The sequence below is a fragment of the Oryzias latipes genome, chromosome 4 (assembly GCF_053564925.1).
Source record: "Oryzias latipes strain Hd-rR chromosome 4, Olatipes_Hd-rR_3.1".
NCBI classification, from domain to species: Eukaryota; Metazoa; Chordata; class Actinopteri; order Beloniformes; family Adrianichthyidae; genus Oryzias; species Oryzias latipes.
Window position 1 is genome coordinate 34,293,636 of NC_136240.1, and position 24,498 is coordinate 34,318,133.

General features: G+C 40.8%; 1 protein-coding gene across 2 annotated transcripts in view; it reads right to left on the reverse strand.

Annotated features, from left to right (window-relative positions):
* The window catches only part of si:ch1073-396h14.1 (disintegrin and metalloproteinase domain-containing protein 10), a 36,215-nt gene that overhangs the window by 7,045 nt on the left and 4,672 nt on the right, over positions 1-24,498 (reverse strand). For both annotated transcript variants that reach the window (XM_004068433.5, XM_011474534.4), the window contains 8 exons: positions 20,584-20,663; positions 19,400-19,522; positions 16,883-16,975; positions 15,488-15,656; positions 5,436-5,599; positions 2,775-2,946; positions 2,551-2,695; positions 1,595-1,778 (listed from right to left, as the gene is read on the reverse strand). In XM_004068433.5, coding sequence (XP_004068481.1) covers positions 1,595-1,778; positions 2,551-2,695; positions 2,775-2,946; positions 5,436-5,599; positions 15,488-15,656; positions 16,883-16,975; positions 19,400-19,522; positions 20,584-20,663 — 1,130 coding nt within the window. The remainder of the gene's footprint in view (positions 1-1,594; positions 1,779-2,550; positions 2,696-2,774; positions 2,947-5,435; positions 5,600-15,487; positions 15,657-16,882; positions 16,976-19,399; positions 19,523-20,583; positions 20,664-24,498) is intronic.

A 24,498-nucleotide genomic window follows, 5' to 3' on the forward strand; every position in this document is an offset into this window, starting at 1 on the left:
TGTTTTCTGCCGGGGGAAAATGGCTGATCTGATACAAGAAGAAGAAGAAAAACAACAACAACAACAACAACAACAACAACCCTACCGTGCTTTAGGATTGATTCAGTTCATTTCACACGAATGCTGCTTCTAAATAAACACAAATTAATGCACAAAGAAAAGTGGCTTCATGTTTCTGTTGATGGTGGAAGTTCCCAGCTGATGTGCTGGAATGTTTTTACCAGCAGATCAGATTAGAAAAGCATTTCTGAGAGTAAATAAGGATTCAGGAAACACATTAAGAGATCTGAGGTGACTCACGAAACACACAGATGATTAAATCATATTAGTTTGAAAGGGAAATCAGGGCAAAGTGATGATTACAAAAATCACTTTTAAATAAGTTATTTCTGAATTTTAGAACCCAACAAGTGTAGAAGTTCATTGAATCTAAGACATAGTTAAAAAAAAGGTTGATCCAAACAGACGGCAATTCTTTTTTTGTTTTAACCCTGGAGAACCAGCGGAGCCAAGTTCAGCCCTTGTTTTTATTGTTTGGTTTATGTTTTTTTCTTTCTATTTTAACATTTTTATTTTTATTTCTTGGTTGCTGTTATTTGCTGCTTCCTTAATTCCTATGAACTAACAATAAGCAAATGTGTTTAATTCATTTTAAAAAGCCTGAAGAAAATAGTTGTTGGGTTCTTCAGGGTTAAAATAAATTTCTTCTTGAGACGTTTTTTCAATTTTCCTTTGAGAAACATAAAAATTAAATAAACTGACCAGAGATCAGAATTACCAAAAAAAACACCAAAAAAAACTCTCGTTACTTTCTTTTTTCAATTGCTAAAATTTGTAAAATAACACCTAAAAATCATTAACAAAAGTTATTTTAGTGTTTAGATTTTAACCTTTGTATTAGTTTTTTATTTATTTTTTTAATTTCGTATCATTTGGAAGAAAAAAGACATTTTAAGACCCATTCTGATGAAAATGCTGCTTTTGGTATCATGTTCTTATGCTCTGCAGATGTCTGTGGTGCAGAGGGAACCTCTGATCAGAAGGTCACAGGATCGATTCCTCGCTCCCATGTGTTGAAGTGTCCTGGGACAAGACACTGAACCCCACATTACTCCTGCTGGTTATTGTTGGTGCCAGTGTTTGGCAGCCGATTGTAACTGCAAAGCACTTTCCAAGGACGCAGTGAAGCACTCAATAAGTATTTAGTATTTACCCTTTTCCTGATGAGGCAGGAACGGTTTGACGATAGATCAAAATATGATCAGAGTGGGGCTCTAGTCATGTCGTTGTTCTTGGTTTCTCTAAACTACAATTTTTTTGGTAAATATTGTATTTCCCTTCAGCCCCAATTTGCATAAAGACATTTTTATAACTCAACATTTAACAGACAATTTTATTTTAAATATTCTTTAAATTGACATAAATAAATCCCTGTCCTGTTTTGATCTAAAATGCATTAAAATCTCCTGAACTTTCTTTTCCTTTGACTTCCTCTGGAACTGAAATCCAAAAAGACTTTATTCTTCTACAGTGTAACCTCGTCTTGCATTGACGGATTGCCACCATTCTGCTGAAGTGCTTTTGAGCGTCTCACCCCGTTCAGACAGATGCGTGTGCCCTGGCTGCAGACGGTGAAGTTCTCCTTCGCCGCTGGTGTGGAGCAGATGGACGAGAGGCCTGAACAGAAGCTGGCCTCCTGACAGTCCGTCTCCTCGTCACACAAATGAGTGGCGGGCTTGAACTGGCAGTCCGGACGACAACACAGACCCTGGCTTGGACTGAAAAGTAGAGACATTCACACGCAGACAGACGAATGTTAATGAAAGCTTTGAAGAAACGACACAAACGTTCATGCTGACCCAAAACGAAATGGCTCAGATTGAAGATCAGTAACAGGGCTTGACATTGATTGTTAGGAAGCAGAATCATTTCAGATTAATAAATCACAAGTTCACAATTTAATCTAACACCCATAATTTTTCAAGTCAGACCCAATTTTATAGTTTATTTACTGAAACGTGTTTTTTCACATTACTACTGGTATAAACTGAAAAAAGGTAAAACTCTCTTTAGTAAAGTCACAAAAAATGAGCTAAAAGCTGTTTTTGGCTCCAAAAACAAGACAATTACTTAAAAAGGACCATGAACTGATGGATTTGATTAAATTCTATTTCATTTCTGAATAAAGATCAATTCTGTTTTGATTAGTGAAGCCCAGAAAGTGGATTTTAAAGGGCCTATATCATGCAAACCCAACTTTTTGTGTCATAATGTTGATTCCTTACTAAAGAAAACCCCAAAGTGATATTATGATCCATTCACGCTGCCGAGGTTGACGTCATGAAATGGGCGACATCCAAAAGGAGAGAAAGGCGGATCCTCAGAGATCGTGTCATCTTACTACCAAGCAGTAAAATGAACTGCAAAAATAGCTCCTATTTCAATAAAAATCGTTAGTGTATCAAAGGTTATATATTATCAGAGACATAGTTTACTCTAAAACGCTTGAGATAAGCACGATATAGGTCCTTTAATGCACATTTGCAGTACCTGCAAGCTTTCAGCGGTTTGAGTTGACACTGGACTCCCACAGGCTCCTTGGCGCTGTAGCAGCAGAGGTCTGTGTCGTTCTGACCAACATCACACTCCTCGCCGTCCTCCACTATGTGGTTTCCACAGATGGGCTGATGACTGACTGAAAGACACAGGTAGACAAACATGAGAAACTAAATGAACGCCCTAGAGGTCGCGGTCTCGCGTCGTTTGCCTCTCGCCTTCAAAGCAGTCGTCCTTCTTCAGCTTAAGGATGCTGCTGATGTGTTTGATGCTGCACGGCGAGAACTTGTCGCTGTTTTCCCGCACCTCATCCGTGGCTTGAGGAAACATCAGGTAGCGACCTTTGCCCCCGCTGGACCCCAGGTCCCCGCAGTTCAAGCCCTCGTCGTGCTGAAGGAAGCAAACCAGCAGACGTGAGGGCTCATCTTAGTGTGAACGTCTTCATTTAGCTGCTGACAGAAACAGCAGGGGGATTCAAACGGAGCTGAAGACATTTTTCAACACTGCTGATCATCACTGAGATGAGGACTTGAACTAGTTAAAGACTTCCTGCTCTTGTGTAGATGATTAACGACATGTTTGTGCAAAAAACAAATTCCTTTTACTTCAAGACTTGGATTGTGAGCATCTCTGGATCAAAACAAAAGACTCTTTCCAGGTATTTTTCAGAACCACGACCTGAAGTAAATAGAAGATTTGTCTGCAATCAGACAGAAAGACAAATGAGAGGAACTGCGGACACAACAGAGGACCGCACCATCTGCTGTATGCAACGTGAGCTAAACCTCGTTTCTCATCTGTCAGAGCCCAAAGTGAGGATTTCACAAGAACACGGACTTGTGCCTTGATGTGGGCATCTCCACACATTTTACTGTTTAGCATGATGGATGTGATGAGACAGTTTTGTTGTCTCCATTACATCTGTTTTTATCTCTCAAGGGCATACTGTCTCTTTATTGATCTGCTAACATCCCAAAATCATGAAAATGATGACAGAGAAAAACAAAACAGTCCTTTGTGTGATGTGCTGCAGTTTCTTATATACAGCAAACAAACAAACAAACAAACAAACAAAATATGGCTGTATATAACTTCACTTACAAGAAAAACGAGCCGTCAAATGTAATATTTGGGTTTTGCCACACATCCGATAAATGCAACAACAAATCCACATTGCAAGAGAGAAAAACAGAGTGGAGTCTGAAAGAAAACCTTTTATTAAAAAAAAGATCTTAAATAAAATAAAATAAAAGATTTTCTCAATGAGGGCTTTACCTATAATACATACTCCAAAGGTGGAAAATGTTCTGAATAATAAAGAACATTTTCAATTTACTTAGAAAAGTGACATGAATCAATTTTCTTTTAAAGCAATTTCTCATATTTATTTGTTTTTCTGATCATTTCTACAGTGAAAATTCATTGTCTGTATTTATAAAGCTTATATCATGCCACATCAACTTTTTTGAGCTTTTAAGTGTATTATATTGTTAATTCCTAACAAAAACCACCTCAAAGCGGAATTTGGATCCATTCTCACATTTCCTATAAAGTATTCCTCTAAAAACCTGCTCTCTGAGTACCAGTCCCTCCCAATCCATGAAAACAAGCGGGTTCTCACATTGTGACATCACAAAGTGAGGAACCACCCCTTCCAGGAAGAGTCTGCGCTTCCAGCTCCGCCCTCAGGCTAACAAACACGCCCACTTTATCTGCGGAGCTAGCGGTGATCAGCTAAACGCTTTCCTTTTAAATCCACAATATGAACATCCACCTTTGCAAAAGTTTAGATGTTTTTTGTTTTCGTGGGCGCAGAAACGCTGCAGAGGCCGACTCTAGGATGATGTCATGAAATGGGCGGCACCCACGAGGAGGGCGGAGCCTCAAAGATCGAGTTGGTAGCAAAATGAGCTGAAAAATAACTCCTATTTAATGAAAAAAATGTGTTCTTTACTGTCCCAAAGGTAATATATTATCATTTATATGGATATAGTTTACCCTGGAAAGCTTAAAAAATCAAATTAATATTGAAAAAAAAAGTGCTGGAAATTAAAGCTAAATATAATAAAAACTAAATTTAATAAATAAATGATTAAAACACAAAACTTCAAAGTAAAACTTCAATTTCAAGAATAAAAGTTTCACTTTTGTTCAAATTATATCACAATTTATTTGGTTTATTTGGTTTTTAAGACAAAGAAAATGAATCAAATACTAAACCAACATTGATTCCGGGGTTTTACCAGGATCCCCAGTGCAAACACATATTGCAGTTTGGATCTAAAAACTCTATTCTGTTAAAACAGCTCATTCAAGTCAACTTTTTGTTAGACTTATCGTTCACAGCTCATTTGTGGAGAAATCTTTAGCGCAAACCTCCAGAAATAAATGGTGTGAAAGTGGAAAAACACAGACTTAAAATGTTGTTGTTTTCTTAAATAAAGTTGTGTTTTAGTGTTCGGTAACCACAACGTAGAGTGTATCCATTCCTGTGAACAATAAAGAAGTCATTAGTTGTTGTTGGCATGTATCAGAGGAAGGTATCAGAGCTCCCGTTTAAATCTAAGCAGCACATGTGAGTGCTGTTCACTAACTTATCTTTGACTTTCTGGTGACGTGATGGCACGGATCCCAATAAAACAGATCTGTTGATGGAGATCAAGGTCTCTGATGTCCACTTCAGTGAATTATTCACAAATTGTTCTGTGCAGTGCAAACATTCATGCACGAAAAGCTCCGACTAAAGTCTGTTTTTTGATTCCCAGAGATGCACAGAGATACAGATTCCAAAACCATTTTTTTGTTCGTTTTCCCACTCAGGTTCAATCCAGATGACACGAGAGTTTTACTTTGGATATATACGATGAGTGGTAACTAACCGGAGATCCCAGGCTGTGGCCCAGTTCATGAGCCACGGTCAGCGCGACCAGACGAGGGGGCAGGATCTCCCCGTAGTTCTGAATGGTTATGAGCCCCGTGTTGAGGGTGGACATGGGGCCGTTATGGAGGGTGGTGTACTGTGAACAAATTCCTCCCCAGTTACCTGAATCCAAGAAAAGAGAAGTGTTTGCTGTTGATTGTATTCGACCAGATAAAAAAAAAAAAAAGCTTAAAGGTGAACCTGTTGGCCCTTCTTCCAGACTTGTTGCATAAATGACTTCCTGGAAATATAATAAACAACAATCCTATCATCATCATCTGAATCAGGAAGGTGTTAACAGATTGAATGGTTGACCCAAGTTTAACATCAAAGGGCCATTGGCTCTCCTTTGTCTGGGGGCTTTACGTAATGTCCCTGAAAGTCCACTGTAGCAAACAGATGGTCATGTTCTCATGGATTGCTCGGATCTGACGTCACCTCGCAGCCGCCGGGCCAAATGCTGGACTGCAGCCTTCCTGTTGGTGAAACTGCACACCTATGAAGGTGCTTGATGAATGTGTGTCAGGTCTCAGGGTCTTTCCTGGAGCATGGAAAGTCAAACTTTGTCCACTTTTGATATGGTTTCCATGCCCCCCCTCCCAGCAACATTCGTGTGACATTTACATAACCACTCTTACGCAATATTATCATCTGCCCTGTTGGTGGGTGGGGGGTGGGCTTGTTTTTGAGATTTTGGAGTTCATCAGGTGTGACGGGGGACTGTGGGAACCACTCGTGGGCCCTCTGTGTGTTTATGTTTCACAGTAGACGTCCAGGACTGATCAGAGCCAAAAAAAAGGAGAGGCTAAAATCAGTTCTAAGGCTGCTGCACTGGGGTCCCCACTCATCAGCTGTTAGCGTCTTATTTTCCCGTGAACGAAGCTGGGATCTGCTAACATTTGAAACATTCTTGAAGCTCACTCAGAAATTTATGATTTCGAAGAAACTCAAAGGAGAAAAAGCACAGTGTTGTGTGGTTCCTGCCAATTTTTTATGGAATACTCCCTTGGTCAAGAAATAAAACTACGTTTATCCCACATCGTCTGGTTTCAATTGAAAACACTCCCCCTCACGGACGATTCAAATAGCTAGGTTTCCTAGAAAGAACAGAACTGGACCCATGCTGCCTTTTTGGAACCGGCTTTTCATCCTCCTCACAGAGAGGGTCTCTTCCTCAAAAGCCTCTTCAGATAAACACAAACTGTTTCCTAATAATGGGGGGGGGGGGTCAGGGTAAATGTATACTTAACATACAGTACAGGTACAGACTGAATAAGGTTTTTGAACTTACAGTAACACTCAAAAAAAAAACACAGGAACAAAAGCGCACACACACACACACACACACACACACACAGACACTAACAATGGAAGTCTTTCCTCATATATGGGGGAAGTTCAAATAAAACCTTCAAGTATGAAAACAGACACAGCAGGCACTTTGACCGATTTGAAAAAAACAACAACATCGTACCCGGTGTTCTCACAGCAGAGCGGCTCTGGAAGCCGACAGAACAGACTGTAAATACTATAAGTGCGTCCAGTAGCTTTGCAGAAAGCCCTCCCTTTTTCGGCGGAGTTCATTGACCTTCAGAAGAAACCTAAGAATGGGATTTATTCGTTGTATTATTAGGCCAACATGACCTTTCCAGTGATGGAAACAAGTAGCTTAATCTGCCTGGAATGTGCTGATGGTTTTACTCAAAGGTTCTTATTCTTTGGGTAATTTTTTAAATCTCAGCTGCCGTGGTCTTATGGAATTAAATAGATTTGTGTTCTATGATTTAACTGTTTTGGGCATTACATAAAGAAGTCTACAACACTGTACTGCAGTGGTCTTTCATGCTGGTCCTAAATATCTACCACAAATCTATCCCACCCCAACTCAATGCTGATTCAAAGTTTTGATGACTTAGCACACCTGACACAGATAATTAGCTGAAGGTAGGAATCGATGTTTGGAACACAAGCAGGATGGTGGATCTCTTGGACTTTGTGTGGGAGCCATATTGAGTGATTTGTCCTTTGGGTGTTGCTATGTTATTTTTGCTGTCAACCATAAATAGGTTGATTAGCTGACCTCAGACAGTGGTGTTTCTACCAGAAGAGCAAAAGGTTTTCGACAGCTGTTGCGATAAGAAACGGAAAAATTAAGGTGAATTCCGTTCTCAATTATGTAAAAATCAAAAATTGTCAGCAACTTGGATCGGAATGCAAAGACTTCATTTCCCGTTGTGCAGGAAAACGACAGTTTACGGAGCTTTGAGAGTCAACCAGGTCAATCTGCGATTACACACCTCAGTAGCTTCCAGTTCTAAACTTGGCTTCTATACTTCTACACTATACTTTCTATAGTGTACTGTAGAGTGTAAAAAGAAACAACAGAAAACCTGTTTTAAACCCGTAGACAGAAAATGTTCATCCAGATTTTTTTCTACATGCCTACTGCAAGCGACAGGTTGTAGCGAACACTCTCACAACAGACAAGGGTAAGTAAGAGTGTAGCAGGTAAGACGCAGGCTTGTCGTAAGGATATTTCCTTTTTTCAAACCCCTCAAATCCTGCGGACTGCACAAGGAGCTTGTTATCACCATTTATGTGATAAGTACGCACTCCTTGCTTACAGCCTGACTGTTGAGGAAATTAGACAATTACAGCGTAGTTTGTGTAAGCATCCTCTAGACACTTAAGTATTGTGTGAACATGCCGCGCAATCACTGTTTTTCTCAATTGCTAAAACACCTAACCCTATTGTCTGAACCAAATGCTCAGTTGCCTGAACCCACTGATTGAATCAAACAATCCTGAGGACCATCTAAACTTTGAGGGTGTCAACAGTGTCAGCCTCTCTACTGTTGATCGTGTCCTCATGCGCCACAGACTACACATGAAATAGCATACAGCGTGCCCTGTGATCGCAACTCAGACAGTCAAAGGGCAAAGATTCCAGAAGTGATTAACTGTAGTGGCCAAGATCACTTTTTCTGTATCACTCACAAAACGATATTTATTTCTAGAGAGGGTTTTTCAACTGGATGCAATGGAAAGACCCCATAATTGCATCTACATGGAAGAAGGTGGGTTTAATCTCACCAAAAGGAAAAAGGACAGGCCGTAATGTGATTGGCCATCGGGCCATTGTTAGTGTTCCTGGGCAGCGTGGTGCCAATGTCACATTAAATGCTGCCATCAGGAATTATGGGACTGTCCACCATCATGCCAACCTGGGGCCCTACAACACTCACCAGCTCCTCAATTTCCTTAATCACATGTGAGATGCTCTGTTAGGGCAGCGGAATGAGCATCCCATCTAAGTTGTTGTTTTGGACAATCTGTGTTTTTACAGATCCCTCCAGGTGAGAGAGTGGTTCAATATGAACCAATGTTTTATTAATCTTTGCCTTCCACACCCCCCCCCGTTGCCTGGCCAGACAAAATGTGGCCTGTGATGTGGATGAAGTCCTGTGGCCTGACCCAGTTTGGAGAGATGATGTTGTGGCTGAGTAATGCACTTATTTGTATATTTTTGTATTTTATTTGTACTTGTACACAACTGACAAGTGCTATGTGTAAATACACAAGATTCCTGTTTATTTATTTTTGTACAAGTCCTAAATGCACAGTATTTCTGCAACATGCATTTAGCTTACAGTCAACAATGAACTTGTATGTCTCCAGCTTCATGTCCTGAGCATCGTGTTTTCTATTTCTCTACTTGGTGTTTAGTGACTGTTCAATGGCTTTTAGTTTTAACTGGCTCGGGGCACGATTTCACAACAAAGTTCAGTTTTGAGCACAGATTGAACTGTTTTGAGGGTGAAAGTTTGGTTTTGCAAGAAGAGTCTGATATTTTGTGACTGTAGCTTGAAAATTGGGTTTTGTGTTCACAGTTTAGAGAAAAGGGGAGCAGCTTTAAAGAAAAGTATCTTAACAATCTAGAAAAACTGTAAACTGCAGTTTTTCTAGACTTTCTACGACCCAACGATGCAACCAACATGCCAAGTCGCCCCATTTAAACTACAAACTGTTAAAGAGAAAGCTCCACCTCATTGGAGAACGGAAGATTTTAAGAAACTTAAAAGAATGAAAAGAAGGGCAGAACGGCATTGGCGAAAAACAAAACTCACAATACATTACCAAATTTTCAAAAATACTCTAATACATTACAATAACTCTATTAAAAAGGCAAGGCAAGACTAGTTTTCGAAGTTCAGAGCAGAAAATCGGTCAAAGCCAAAAATCCTCTTTGCCACAATTGATAAAATAATCATCCCAACCTCTGGCCCACCGTCCGCATTTGACAGTAAAACCTGTGAGGAGTCTGCAGTCCACTTTACCGCCAAAATAGATGACATTAGATCATCTATCCTACAGGGAGGAATCAACGACCCCGTGTTGACCTTTCTATTGCATGTTCTCCTATCAGTTAAAGAACACTCGACAGTTTTGTCTTGATTGATGCTGCAGCGCTACGACAAGTGATGTCCCAAATGAAACCCAAATCTTGTTCTCTTGATCCCATCCCCACCTCACTTTTTAAGTCAGTTTTCACATCGTGTGAGGAGGAATTACTAAACATCTTGAACTGCTCTCTTCAGACTGGAGTCTTCCCTGCAACCCTAAAGACAGCTATAGTGAGACCCATTCTGAAGAAGAGTGGTTTAGATGTATCCGATCTAAACCACCACCGGTCGGTATCCAACCTGTCATTTTTAAGTAAAATTTTAGAAAAGCTTGTTTTTACTCAACTGAATGATTTTATAAATGAAAATAACATTTTAGAAAAGTTTCACTCTGGTTTTAGATCTCATCACTCAACAGAGATGGCACTTGTCAGGGTCTTAAATGATCTCAGGTCCAATGCTGACATGAAGAAAGTATCTGTTTTAGTCTTACTGGACCTGTGTGCAGCCTTTGACACAGTTGACCACTCTATCCTTTTAAACAGACTTCACCACATGGTTGGAATTACCGGGACAGCTTTTAAATTGCTAATTGCTTTTAATCCTAGCTCACAAACAGAGATTTCATTGTTAATTTAAACTATTTCTCATCTGGAAGGCACAAACTGACTTATGGAGAGCCTCAAGGCTCCATCCTGGGTCCCACACTTTTTAATCTTTACATGCTTCGACTTGGTGATGTCATCAGGAGACACGGCATTAACTTTCATAGCTATGCTGATGACACTCAACTATATGTAGCTGTGTCTCCTGATGACACTGGACCCCAGAATAGCCTTTTAAACTGTATTTTAGATATTAAAATGTGGATGGGAGAGAACTTTTTGCAGCTCAATCAGGACAAAACTGAAGTCTTGGTTATTGGTTCTGAAGCTGAGAGAAATAAGTTCCAATTTTATCTGTCAACCCAATTTATGAACATATGTGATACAGTAAGGAACCTCTGTGTTAATCTAGATGCAGATCTTAGCTTTGACCAACACGTGAATTAGTAACTAAGACTTCATTTTACCATCTGAGAAATATCGCCCGAGTGAGACCCTTTCTCGGTGCTGAAATCTTAATTCATGCTTTTATTACATCAAGATTAGATTATTGTAATGCCCTCCTTTCTGGTGTAAAGAAAACCACTCTTAATCGTGTGCAGCTAGACCAGAACTCTTTTAACATGAATCAGGAAAAAGAAAAAAAGAAAGCACATTACACCAATCTTAAAATCTCTGCACTGGCTCCCTGTCAGCTTCAGGATTGATTTTAAGATTTTTTTAATAGTTTTTAAGAGTGTCCATGGCCTTGGTCCTTCTTTCAAATCAGACTTTCTTTTAGCTTATGAACCTCCAAGAGCCCTTAGATCCTCAGGCACGGGCCTGCTGAGGGTCAGGACAAAAATCCATGGCGAGGCCTCGTTCAGACACTACGGACCTCGTCTGTGGAACAGCCTGCCTGAGGATGTGAGGGTCTCATCCTCTGTTGAGGTTTTTAAAAAGAAACTAAAGACTCATCTATTTAACTCAGCTTTTAATTAGATCTCATATGGGGGATTTTTACTCTCATATTTTAAATGCTATTTTATCACATTTTTATTTGTTTAATGCCTTTTAGTCATTTTATGTCTTAACTTATTCCAATTTATATTCCAGACTTTTTTATGCACTAACTCATCTTATCTTATTTTAATTAATATTTTCATATTTTACCTGTTTTTATATTTTAACTTTCTTATTTTATTACTTTTACATTTTAGACTGTTTATGAGTGTTTTCTCACCCTTGGCTGAGGGGTTAGTGTTCGGACTCCCAGAGATCTGGCCATGCTTTTCCTCTGGCATCTCTTGTTCCGGCTCCTCCGGGCTGCCGGGCCTGGTGCGCCCATGTTGGGCGCACTGGACCTGGGGGTTGGGGGTCTCTGGGGCGGGGGGTGCTGGGGATGAGTTGTGCTTGTGCTGCTTAGATGGTGACACCCCGGCCAACAGGAGGACAGGGCGGACGGCGCCTTCTGGGTTGTCTTTTCTTTAGCTCTGTCATTTCTCTTTTATTTGTGCTTGTTTTTTGTGTATGTTATTATGAGGGGATTATTTAATTATTTCATTACATGTGTAGGGATTGGTTTTATTGTATTATTGTTTGTTTTTAATGGAAAGCACCTTGAGCTGTCTGTTTGACATGAAAGGTGCTTTATAAATAAAATTAATTTGAATTTGAACTTGGACAGAAATTTTAAAATGTTGCAGCAAGAACAGAAAAGTTTACGTTTAATGTAATCCATTTTGTTTTTTGAAGGAGATTTATGAAATTAACCACATGGTCGAAGTTTCTTTGAGTGAGTAGAAATATTGGAGACCAACACTGAGGCTCCTTGCATTGACTGGAGCCTCTGGAAAGTCTAATAATTGCAAAGACAAAGAAAGGGAAGAAGGAATGGCTGGATACAGACGATGGATGAAAGGAATTGATGAGGAGATGAGAAGGGTAAGAGATGAATGGATGGTTGGAGAAGAAGAGGAATAATGAAGAGAGAGCACAAGTGCTAAGAAGGGATGAGAATTTATGTAAGAAAAAAAGGAATAAAAGGGTTAGAAAAGAGGACAAGCAAGATAAAAACGAATGAATGAGGGGTTAAGGAGTGAGGAATGAATAAATGACGACTTCGGGGTACCAGAAATGAATGGATGGATGCAGAGATTACGGTTAGGGGATTATGGTGAAGTTTGGATGGAGGAAAACAAGAAGAATGGTTGTGGTGTGCTTTTTGGGCATGGGAAAGCAGTGGATAAATGATGAAAAAGAGGTATGGAAGAGAAGAAATGGAGGGGAGAAGACTCCAGGTGAGGAGGAATCTTTAGATACAACGCCCTCATTAATGTGTGTTCAAACGGCCACTTCCAATGAAACGTCAATATAAATGTGCGTGAAAGCATGTCTCTGGCTTCTGCATTCAAACGTCTTAGGCTCATGCGTAACTATGAACGTTTCGATGACTGCTTTTGGGCTCGACGTAAAAAACGTACGCGTCGCCATTGAAGGCGCGTCGCCAGTTTGGGCGACTGTGGTGCAGCGGTAGGGCGGTCCACCCATGATCGTAAGATTGCAGGTTCGATTCACGCCTTGCAGACCCGTGTGTCAAAGTGTCCTTGGGCAAGACACTGAACCCCACCTTGCCTCTGGTGGGAGGTTGGCGCCTGTGTTCGGCAGCGGAGCCGCCATCAGTGTGTGAATATGTGTGTGTGACTGTGAAGCGCTTTGGGCCTTGTAGGTAGAAAAGCGCTTTATAAGTATACGCCATGTACGCCATTTACCCAGTCAAACCAGGTTGAATATTGTCCAATCAGGGACTCGGATTTGGTCGTGACGTATGGATGCCTTCCATTTAATTTCATAGAAGTGTCAACTGTTTGAAAATTGATCATGGAGGAGAAATCAATCATTGCGGTTTGTTAATTCTATGACTAATTAGGATAAATGTGTGTCAAATCCGCTGTGTGGGACACTCATCCATCAAGACAACTGATGGTTTTGGGTTGATATCGTGTTTTTGATGGTTTTGCTCACCAATATCAACATTTTCCCTCGTTTCTAATAAGATGTGTCTGTTTTGGAGTCTTGTCTCATCATTCAGATGTCAGTTTAATTTGTGACATTTGTGACAAAGTCTTGTTTTTTTTTGGTGGTTTCATTGATGATTGATTGTCTTGGTTTTTTCTGTTGCTGCCTTTACTTTACTGCAGACCTTTGTGACCATAACAATAAGGGATCCCTTGGCACGTGAAATGTAGTGCGGAAAATTACCGTGGTGGAGGACTCTCCGAGGTGGATGAAATTTTACTGGTTTGTGTTGAGAAAAAAAGCTTTGGGCCCCAACCCCCCACCTTGGACTCATGTGTTAACACACAACTTTGACGGAGTAGAGGAGGAGTTCAGAGTAGTGGATGGGGGTGGTGAGTGTCTGTTTGTGTGCTTTCTGAATGAAGGTCTTTGGGTTTATGTCCTGCAATTAGACCCCTTTCATTGCCCAAGACTACTACTAAGCTGCAGTGCATAAACACACGGGGGCCGAGTGTATCTGTTTGCATGGGGGTAAAACATTATCCATCACACGAGACTGAAAGCTCGCACCCCTCCAACTCTGTGAATCTGCAGGGCACGTCCCTCATGTGACATGTCACCATGGCAACCGTGCTGTGGAATGCAGACTTCAATCCCTCGCAAGACGTAGCCGTTTGTGTGTCCTTGGTGTGTTCTTGTTCCAAAATGTTCACCCCGGTCACGTGTCGGTGTGGTGGTCTGCTCTCACACCCCTCCACTTCAGCCAATCAGCGCTCTGGGAGGCAAAGTGTCAATGAAAGCAGCAGGTAGAAGCTTCTGACCAAAACAAACCACAAAGAGTCCCACACATGAAGAGACGGGATCACACAGCTCTGTGGATCTGATAAGGTTATGTATACAAAAATATTCCAAACTCCTGGGATATATTCAATCTGTGTTGTGCAGATGTTAAGGAAATTACGTTTTTTATCATTTAACTTTAATGTTTTATCTTTAATCTGGATCTGGATCTAACCCGCTCCGATAAAAATGGCGTTAGCATATTTTTTTTTTGATGGAGGATATATAGAAAGAAAATTCAGATTAAAACTACACTTCTGAGTATGTTTTTTTATTCAATTTGATTAAAAAAAGGCAAAAAAGCATGCAGTTAAGCAAAATTTCAAGCGGCAGTCCACAAGCTCCCTGCTCCGCTCCAAAGTGATGCATCAAGTATCAGAGAAAAAAGTATTTAAAACGTTATTTATAAACTTTCTAAACAGTTTATAATTATGTTGGTGCTTTGCTGAAGAGAGAAAAAAGTCATAAGTATAATTTGGATTTTCTGTGTTGCATTATTCTATAATTGAATAAAAACTGATTTGATGAATTAATTGATTTTCTGATTGCTGATTGATTGATAAGCAACATGAGATGTGAGCTACACTCAATCCAGACCAGGGGTGCCCACACTTTTTTGGCATGCGAGCTTCTAACATCTATCTACATATATAGATAGATAGATATAATAAAAAGCATTTTTAGCAACAGAGAGATTAATTATAAACCTTTGAAATGTTTTAACAGCACCAGTTTCTGTTGTGGCCCAGATTTAAGTTTTTTTTCTCTGTGAGCCGTTGCAGCTCTCTCTGTCTTCCCACCAAAGGCTGTGGTACTGCATCAGGTGTTGAAGCCCCATGTTCCCCTGTCAATCACCCGGTCAGAGTTGTGACTTTCTTGTCTGCGCGCGTCTGCTAGCGTTCATTTTCGACACAGGAATGCCTCGTGAAGGAGCCTCTGGAGTGGCAGCTTTAAAATAAACAGAGCGCTCCTCAGAAATGGTTTTTCTTGGCTAATTAGTTTCTTCCAGATTTCTACATTGTGCTTTCACATGTCCAGGCTGTAATAAATTTGTTAAAAGTAATCTACCAGCAAGAAAAACACCCTGAGAAAAAAATACTTCCCACTGGGAGTGAGATGATGAAATGTCAAACTACCGACTGCTGTATGTTTCTTGTGTGGCTCACCAGCTTTGCCTTCCCAGGCAAGCCCCAAGACTCCGCTATAGTCCCGGTTAGTCAGCAGGTACGACAGACAGAAGTTGCCCCAGTTGTTCTCGGAGAACAGACTCAACAACTTCTCAGGCCCGATGTACAATGGGTTCAGAGGATCGCTTTCATCCTCCTCGGTCATCACCTGGATGGAGACAAAACATTTTATTGCACAAGAAGAACAACAAGAAAAACCCAACCAGTTGAACTTTGACCAATCAGGGACTCAGATTTGGTAGTGACATATGTATGGTGCCCCTTTGATTCACGAAAGTGCCACCCATCTGAAAAATATCATGGAGAAGAAATTAATAATTCACGTCTGAGCCTGGAAGGAATTATGTGACATCAAGTCTCTTATAAACTCCACTGGAGCTGTGAATGAAAAAGCCTGGAGCCAAATCCACGAGATTGGAACTGTTTCGGCCAGGCATGTGACGTGTTTAGCATATGGTGCTACTTGATGCTAGCGCATGTGGTGGTAAGATACCCAGCCAGCAAGGCCACCACGGAAACTGCGGACAAACCCGTTCAGGCCCCACTTTTAAACCATATTGGGCCCACTTGGCCTTGCTGGTTGGGTATCTTACCACTGCAGCTACATGCGCTAGTTTTGAGTAGCACCATATGTTAAACGTAGCATTAGTCCCAACTGCCCTAACAGGTGTATAATGGACTGTCTGCAGGTGTAAAATGATCAAACTTTTACGGGGCACACTGGTAGCCCAACTAGGTTTCAAGGTCGTAGACCGTTCGGCGAACCTGTAGAGCCAAAATGTTGGTGCACATTTCTTTCTACAGGTGTGCTTGCAGGCCACAGGCCACAGCGGCCCCTTATGCAACACGCAAGGGGATTGAAGGGAGACACTCTTTGTGTGCAGTCTGACTGTGAGAAATGAGGAAATTTTACAAAGTGCAGGTTGTGTGGACATCCTACTGGCACTTAAGTATCATGTGCACCTTTGTGTGCAGCACTTGTGTGGTCACAAGGTCACAAGTGACTTGAGTACGTTGTAAGGACAGCGTATCGCACTGCCTCTACCTCATAAGTGTTCCATTGGCCTTACGTATACTTCAAGATACACTTACTGCACGCACAAGAACATGGTGTTTTTAGTTTTATCTCTTAAGGTTAATGGGTAACTGTAAGACACGGCTGCCTAACAGTTCGGCTGCCCCTCTCTGTGACCCTCTACGGGTTCGGACAACCCAAAAACCTGCGGCACCCATACGCCCCCCCCCTCTGTACGGTCACGTGTGACTAAGACCTTTAAAAATCTCAGTCAAAAGCTTTGTTGGCTAAATGACAAGATGATCTGATCATACTTCAGGAAATGAAAGTCAATCTGTGACTTTAAGGATTCTACTTACATGAAGAGATTTAACTCTGAAGTTGATCAAGTTGATCCCTTCAAAGTCGGCTTTGTCGAAGATGTCGTTAACGGCTCGTATATAGAAGGCAACCTATAAGAATACAGAGAAACATCAACAAATGTCACACAAAATTGCATCCTCTTACACCAGTTTGCTGGTCATATGGAACATTGATGACAAAAAGGTAGTTTTTCAAGAAAATTCAAGATTCTTTACAATAAAAAATAATAAAAGTTTTAAGCAATGTGCCCTGTAACATGTTTAAATTTGCTTTTCTTACACCCTTTGGTCAACAGACGAAGGCAACAACAACAGAATTCTTTCAGTTAAATTCAAAAAGACATTTGTGTAAAAGGACACATTTCATTTGAAGAAAACAGTCATTGAGAAACCTGTCAGAAGGCTTAAAAAACAAGAGTAAAAGCATCTTCTGTTGGTGGCCAGACAGATTGTCAGTCTTTCTAGTGCAAGCCACTCCCCTGTGCGAGTCTGAATGTGTTTAATAAGATAAATAAAAAAGAACAGAGGAGTTCCCGGAGAAAAGTCTGAGAACATAAATATTGATACTTCAGACAAAGGGGACGCTGAGAACTAGGCCAACATTTGGTTATTTAAACTTATAGATCTCATCTCAGCGTGACTTACATGATCCCTTTTTACCCGGCACAACAGAAGTCTGGCTTGGGTCCAGCGATAACAACGTTTTGTTTTTCAAGTGGAAAGAATCTGAGGAGGCGACGAAAGGATGGAGGCGTGGTGTGGCCTCATGAAGCAACGCAAGAAGACATGAACGGCTGCATGATTCTGATTTAGTCCTCAAAAAGATTTAGTTTAGTTTAGTGGTGGCCGAACTTTGTGATTCCTGGGCCAGAAAGGGTTCTAAAATTTGACAAAAAGGCTGGACCGGGTGCAGATGCTGGAATTTTTTGGTAGTTCACCTCGTTAGACAAAGAAATAACATCTGGACGAAAACATGATTTTATTTTGATTGAAAATCAATATAAACATATTTTAAATCAGAACAGTTTGGAGTTTTTGTTTCAAATCTGTGGCTTTTGTTCTCATTTTAATGACAATTGCACCTATGGGTTAATGTCCCTCAGAGAAAAACAAAAACTTTAAAGAAATGCTGCCTTCGGGTGGTGTTGGAATGATCGGAAAATGCTTGTCTGACTCGGAAAACTCACGTGTATGGAAGCATTTCTGTTGCGTCATTAAAAATAAAAGTCAATAACAGGAATGCTTTTTCATTTTCAAAAGAAAGCTGCATTCATTGAAAAAGCAATCCGCCAAACGGCTTTTTCTTTTTCGCTCATTCTGTCACTTAATTAAAATGATAAAGACAACGGCATTTTACATTTTTTTTTATTCTCTAGTAAATGTTTATCAAAATTCAATTAGAAAATTTGACAAAAAAACAAATTTTCCTACACCACAAGAATGCAAAAGAAACGCTTTCCTTTTCTCTGCACAACATGCACGTTCATCTTTGCAAAAGTTCAGATGTTGTTTGTTTTTGTGGGCGAAACGCAGACGTGCTGCTAAATGGGCGGCACGCACACGGAGCGAAAGGCGGAGCCTCAGAGATCGAGTCGTCTGACTTCTGGATAGGAAAGCAAGCTGTGAAAATAACTAATATTTCATTTTAAAAAATCATTCTTTCGTGTGCCGAAGGTAATGTATTATCACATAGATGGATATGGTTCACTCTGAAAGGTTTAAGGGCGTATTCGTATAGTTTATTCCAGTTTTGCGAGCTAGATTGAATGGTATTTGCGGTTTTCCCACCCCTGGCTCAGATTATGTCAGACACTGGAAGTATGAGCAAAAACCTCAAGTCAGGGTCAAACTCTTTCATGGGATTGATCCTGGTTTCCCTCCCAAACGATAAAAACAAACATTCAACTTGTAATGTTAGGGATTTTGCTGCAAATGTTTCACAAAATCATAAAAAACGGATGTTTACTGAACATTTTCAGCTTCCTTGGAGTTCAAAGACACAGAGGACACAAACTGTTCCACACGGGCGCCTAGATTTTGTTTTGATGAATCATCTATTGATCTAACGTCTAAGCTCCATCGTGTTCTTGGCATCCGCAGCTGTTGCCCCGTTCAGGACATGCAGCGGTCCACATTCATGATGTGGAGTAACAACTCCTCTGCAGGTTTTTACCGCTGACCCACAGCACAAACACAGACGTCAAGAACAGAGGGACGCTGGGTAGGAACCTGCAACGTGAAGGGTTCTTACATTCAGGATGAGAACAGCATTAAAAAAAACACCAAAGTCATTGCTCTGCCGTTCAGGGGGTCATAGTGAAACGCATACACAAACCCTCACTTTTAGCGCGGTTTGAAGGATAAAAAGGTCTTGTTTGGAGCACAGCGAACTCTGACTGAACAAGATGTGCTCTAAAAAACACAATCTGTGTCTAATGAGGTTTATTTACGGGAACAAATGTTCTGATTTGATCAGATAGTTAATCATCCCTTTTTTTCTTTGGAATAATTCACCTGAGCCACAACAGCTTCAACAGATTTGAACTTGTTGTAGTAGAGATGATCGACATGGAGGTGGAGCAGGCAGCTGGTCTTCGACTCATCGATTGTTCTTCTAGGACGGCTCACCGTTGCCTCCTGTCAGACAAAATTCAGGGGAAAAAAGACAGGTGACAGTTCTAAATATGAAAAAGAAAATGATGCTCACGTGATTTCTGCTGTGCACATTCATCTTTGCAAAAGTTCAGATGTTGTTTGTTTTCGTGCGCGAAACGCAGACATGCCGCTTAAAAGAAAGGCGGGGCCTCAGAGATCGAGTCTGCAAAAACAACTCATATTTCATAAACAGTGATTTGTTCACTAGTGTGTCAAATGTAAAATTATCACATATTTGGATATAGTTTACACTGAAAGATTTAAGGATCGTCAATGTAATTTATTCCAGTTTTGCGAGCCAGATTCAATAGTTTAATGGGCCGATGTGGTTATGACTGTCAGACACTAGGACGGCTCAACGTTGCTTCCTGTCAGACAAAATTCAGGAAATAAGAGACTGTAAAAAAAAAAAAGATGCTCACATGATTTTTGCCATTTAAAGAACAAGTTTTAAAAAATGTAAAGCAGTGTGAGAACCCTGGCCTTCACGGAGGTGAGCGTGTTTTGCTTGGGTGTCCCCCTGGGAGTGGGGGTATGCCTCCACAGAAATGCAGCTACGAGAAAAAAAAAAAACATCTGCTCAGGTCATTTCAGAGGCTGGAAATGATCTCCACTGGCAGGCATGTTGTTAAAAATGGAGCTGCAGCGACGTCCCCACATCCACAGATCACAATGGGCGTCGGGACCACAACCCACTCGGTCAAAGGTTGACAATAATGAGGATACTCAAGGGGGAGATCAACCTGATACATGCGGCGGATGTTGAGAAAAGCTGTTTTTAACATAAAACAACACACTCAAGATTGACTGGAGGGAGACACACTCACACACCGCTCTGTCCGTTACACAACGTCCCTCCACACCAATAATCTGCCGTTTGTCCTTAAGAAATGCAGCCTCTTCAAACAAATGAAGGAATGATGTCAAACTGGGGCCATTGTGGCAAACCCCAGTGCATTTCCTCTTTAGGATTGAGGAGTTCTTCGCCTTCCATTTCAGTCACAAAGGAGAACATTCAGCGTGGCGTGCTCACGCCTGCGTACCTCAACGGGCCTGAGGCCGAGGATGTTGAGATGCTGCGCCGCACAGAATCCGTCAGAGGGAGGCATCCTTTGTGGAAGGACTGCAAAGCAAACACATGTTTGGGTTCAAACGTGAAAATTTCAGGTCACTCAAGTCAAAAACGACAACAACAAAAAGTGAAATCAGGATCAGCTTAAAACCAGCTTTTCAATTTGGAAAAAGAATTATTTCAATATTAAACACATTTTAAAAAACAAAAGGGATGCCATGTTTATTTGGTAAAAGTTTTGGTTCATGGTTTTTTAGTCCAGGTTTTTAATAATAGAAAAAGGAGAAGATATTTCACCAAAGTTCATTAGGTCTATGGTGAACCTTAATTTACAAGTAGACAAAACTACAACTAAATATTTAGAGTTAAACCACTCTAAATGACAAAAAAGACAAATAATCTACAAACCAGAAAGAAAAACAGAATTCAATTCATATCACGCAGACGTGAACATCCAAATTCTTCACGTTTTTTTAAAACAGTTTTTACATGATGTGCAATTTTATTGACATGCACATTTAACTTTGTGTTGATTTAGTCTTTATTATTTTTATTTTTATAATAAAGTTTTTTGGAGGAAAAATTATCCAAACTTGGAACAAATAAAAAAAGCAAGGCTCTTTACCATTGGGAGTTGGGTCATCTAGACCCACTAGACAGTGCTCTGAACCTTTTTTCTTCAATGATTTGTGATCTTCACTGGTGTCCATGGATTACATGAAATCTTTCCACCTTTATCCACCTTTGTCATGGTAGGGAGAACACGTCAATGGAAGGGGGGGGTCATCCAAGATAGCACAAGGGTTCATGAAAACCCTTTGTTTAAAAAGACATTTAAAAAAAGCTTCTGCTTGATAAAATATTAGCTATCGGAGAAGCTGATGGATGTATGTTATATGTGAGGAAGCTAAGTCCATTTCATAAATGTCCACGTTTGGAAATCTCAGTCGCAGCAGATCCGCCAGCAAGAATGCTGCAAAAACTGCTGGTTGGATTTCACTAAAACAACAAGTTTCTGCAGTTTGCAATACCTTAGAGACGGTTTCCTCATTTTTGAATCTGATTTGGAAATGAAGTTTCTCTAAAAGAAAAAGAAAATCACTTAAAAAAAATAAAAAAGGTAGAGAAGTTGAAAGATATTTAAAGGTTCACTAGGTCCACGGTGAGTCTTCGTATAGAATCTATCAAATCTAAAATTAAATATTTAAAGTTAAACCACTTAAAACAACAAGAATCTACATACTGAAACATAATTTGAAGGGCAGATATCAAGCAAATTTTTCACGTTTTTTTAAAACTGCTTTTAATCGTCAAGTTTGTTTTTTCAAAATGTGCACAGATACGATATTTTTCAAACTTCATCTGCTCCTGATTCATGATTTAAATAAGAAATTATCCGACAGTTTTAGCTTATTTATATATTTATGTTTTCCGTCATCAGAAAAGACACTGCAATAAGATATTAAAAACACCAAAGACACCATTTTCCATCAGAGTAGGTATGTAAGGTGAATGCACGGATGATGTTAAGCCAGCACCATAGCAGCAAACCTATGATGGAATCACAAAGTCCTTCAATCACAAACGTCTAGTCGGAGCGGGAGTTAAGTGGACATATGGACCTGAATACTTGGCGTCACCCACTGCAGAGTTATTTACAGACTTCTCTTCATGCACATACTTTGACTCTGCGTTTGTCATGGGATCTGCTTGGCTGCCAGGCTGCAGTGCATCTGTCAGCATCACGACAGCTGCTCATCCAGAGCAAAAAGAAAAGATGTTTCTTCTTCTTTTCAACATTTCAGCCAAAAATGTCCAGCAGCTGCAAGAAAACACTGTTGATGTGACGCTTATTGTGAAAGAGTTTCTCCCAGGGCTTCATATGTCTTTATATGATGGATTCAGAATTCAGAGAAGGATCAGAAACTTGGTAACATTTCATGCTGCTGGAGCTCCAGCAGCTTAGTCTTTGTCAGAGACATTTTGAACACCTTTTCACAAAGAGATTTCTCAGAAAACAATTACGTTTGCAGCACAAATTGATTTAAGTTTTGTAATTTAGCTTCACATCTCTTGAGAAAATACCGTTTGAAAAATATTTTATTTGTGACATAGAGAATACGCAGGGTGGGCTACAAGCTCCCTGCTCCGCTCCATTCTGATGGATCCCCTTTGCAGACAAAAAAGACCCGTGATCGTCTTTGTTTTCCCCGTCGGAGCTGGAATCTGGATCAGAACTGTACGGCTGGATAGATGGGACATTGCTCGCCATTTTTATTGTAGCAGTAATGTTTGGTTGGGATTTGAGGGGCTGTAAGGTAGCAGGCAAGCGTGTAAACAACGGGTGACGGCAATGGGGGGTGGGCTTACTCCACGCCCACAACTCAGTGGTGAATTTCTGATAAACTCCTGCTGCTCTGCAGAAACGATGTCCTAGAAAACGACACAGGTTTTTGGAAACGCTTTGAAAACAGGTCCTGGTTGGATCTTCTGGAGAGCACTTTGAGCTTCAAACTGAATGAAAAGTACTGTAGAAGTAAAGTTGAGTCCTGTATGCGGATGATGTTAAGCTTCACCGGACCATCCCCTCATCACATGACTTTAACAACCTCTGCAGATGGTCCTCAAGATGGATTTTAAAACTTAACCCAAAAAAAGTAAAACATTACCAATTACTCTCATGAAGGATCCTCATCTGCCAAACGTATCAACACCTCATCCTCGACACCCTACTATCTTTTTCAGCCTGTTGGATCAGCTGGGTCTTGGTCTTGTCTTCAGATCATTTCAAAGGAGTCTGAAGAGAAACGCAAGTTGACCCCAAAGCCCTTATATTGGCCTGTTGGCTAAAATGAAGAAATACGTCAAGGTAAATCATGAAAACATGTTTTTTTTAAGCTTTTTCTAACAGGGACAGTGCACATTAATGAACATCTATCAAACAATGATAGGCGTAAACATGCTGGATTATAGCGATGATGCTAATTTGCATCCATAGTCCCTGTAGATTTTCTCACTGAGCAGAAAGATCTGACTTTAGCGCCGATGGTCAGAAGTTCAAACTGAAGCAGCTCTTCGGTGGCTGCAGACTCTGGGCTCTATGCTGTCTGGCTTTTACTCGATTTGTCGTGTTGACACTGTAATTACACAACAATCCGGCCTGAATGTCCCGGTGACCACCTTGAGTGTGCCCTTTGTCCCAGAACTGAGGGGACCTCCCGTCCGTTACCTCATGGGAGCTGGAGCACCACGCCCAAAAGCTGTGGCCTCCACACGGCAAGCAGAGGAAGTGAAACGCACACACCACACGTCACCGCCTTAATGGACCGCTTTTTGCAGGAGTGTTTTTTCGCTGTTTGCTGTAACAGCACACGCTTTACCAGCTTCCTGCAAAAATGCTAGAGAAGCTACAGGAGAAGGCAGACGGTTACAGACAAAGATCTGGAGTGTTGGGAGAGGTGTGGGTGTTCTGGCACGGTCTGCACTATATTCTGAGTAAAATGCCTTCTTGGAATTTATGTAATACAAATGCAAACATGCGCAGGCAGACGGGGAATTACAAGCAGCCAGAAAATAAAAGTGCACATCCACATTTGGAAATTTTCTGATGATTTCCATCTGGGAGAATCTATAAAAACGCCAACATTTCCTCCTTTTCTGAGTTTCCTTCCGAGCGCGCTCAATCCCTTAATGCTGCTCCTCCTGTCTTTCCTCCTCCTTATCGTTTCCTTCTCTTGCTACACTGCAGCCCTTTCGCCTCTATCTTCTGATTCACCCTCGTATTTCACATTTCACTCACTCCTCCTCTTTCAATAGTCACGCCATCCCCCTTACCCCCCCTCACCCCCCCAGCCGATGGCGGGAAAGCCTCATCATCAACCTCTTC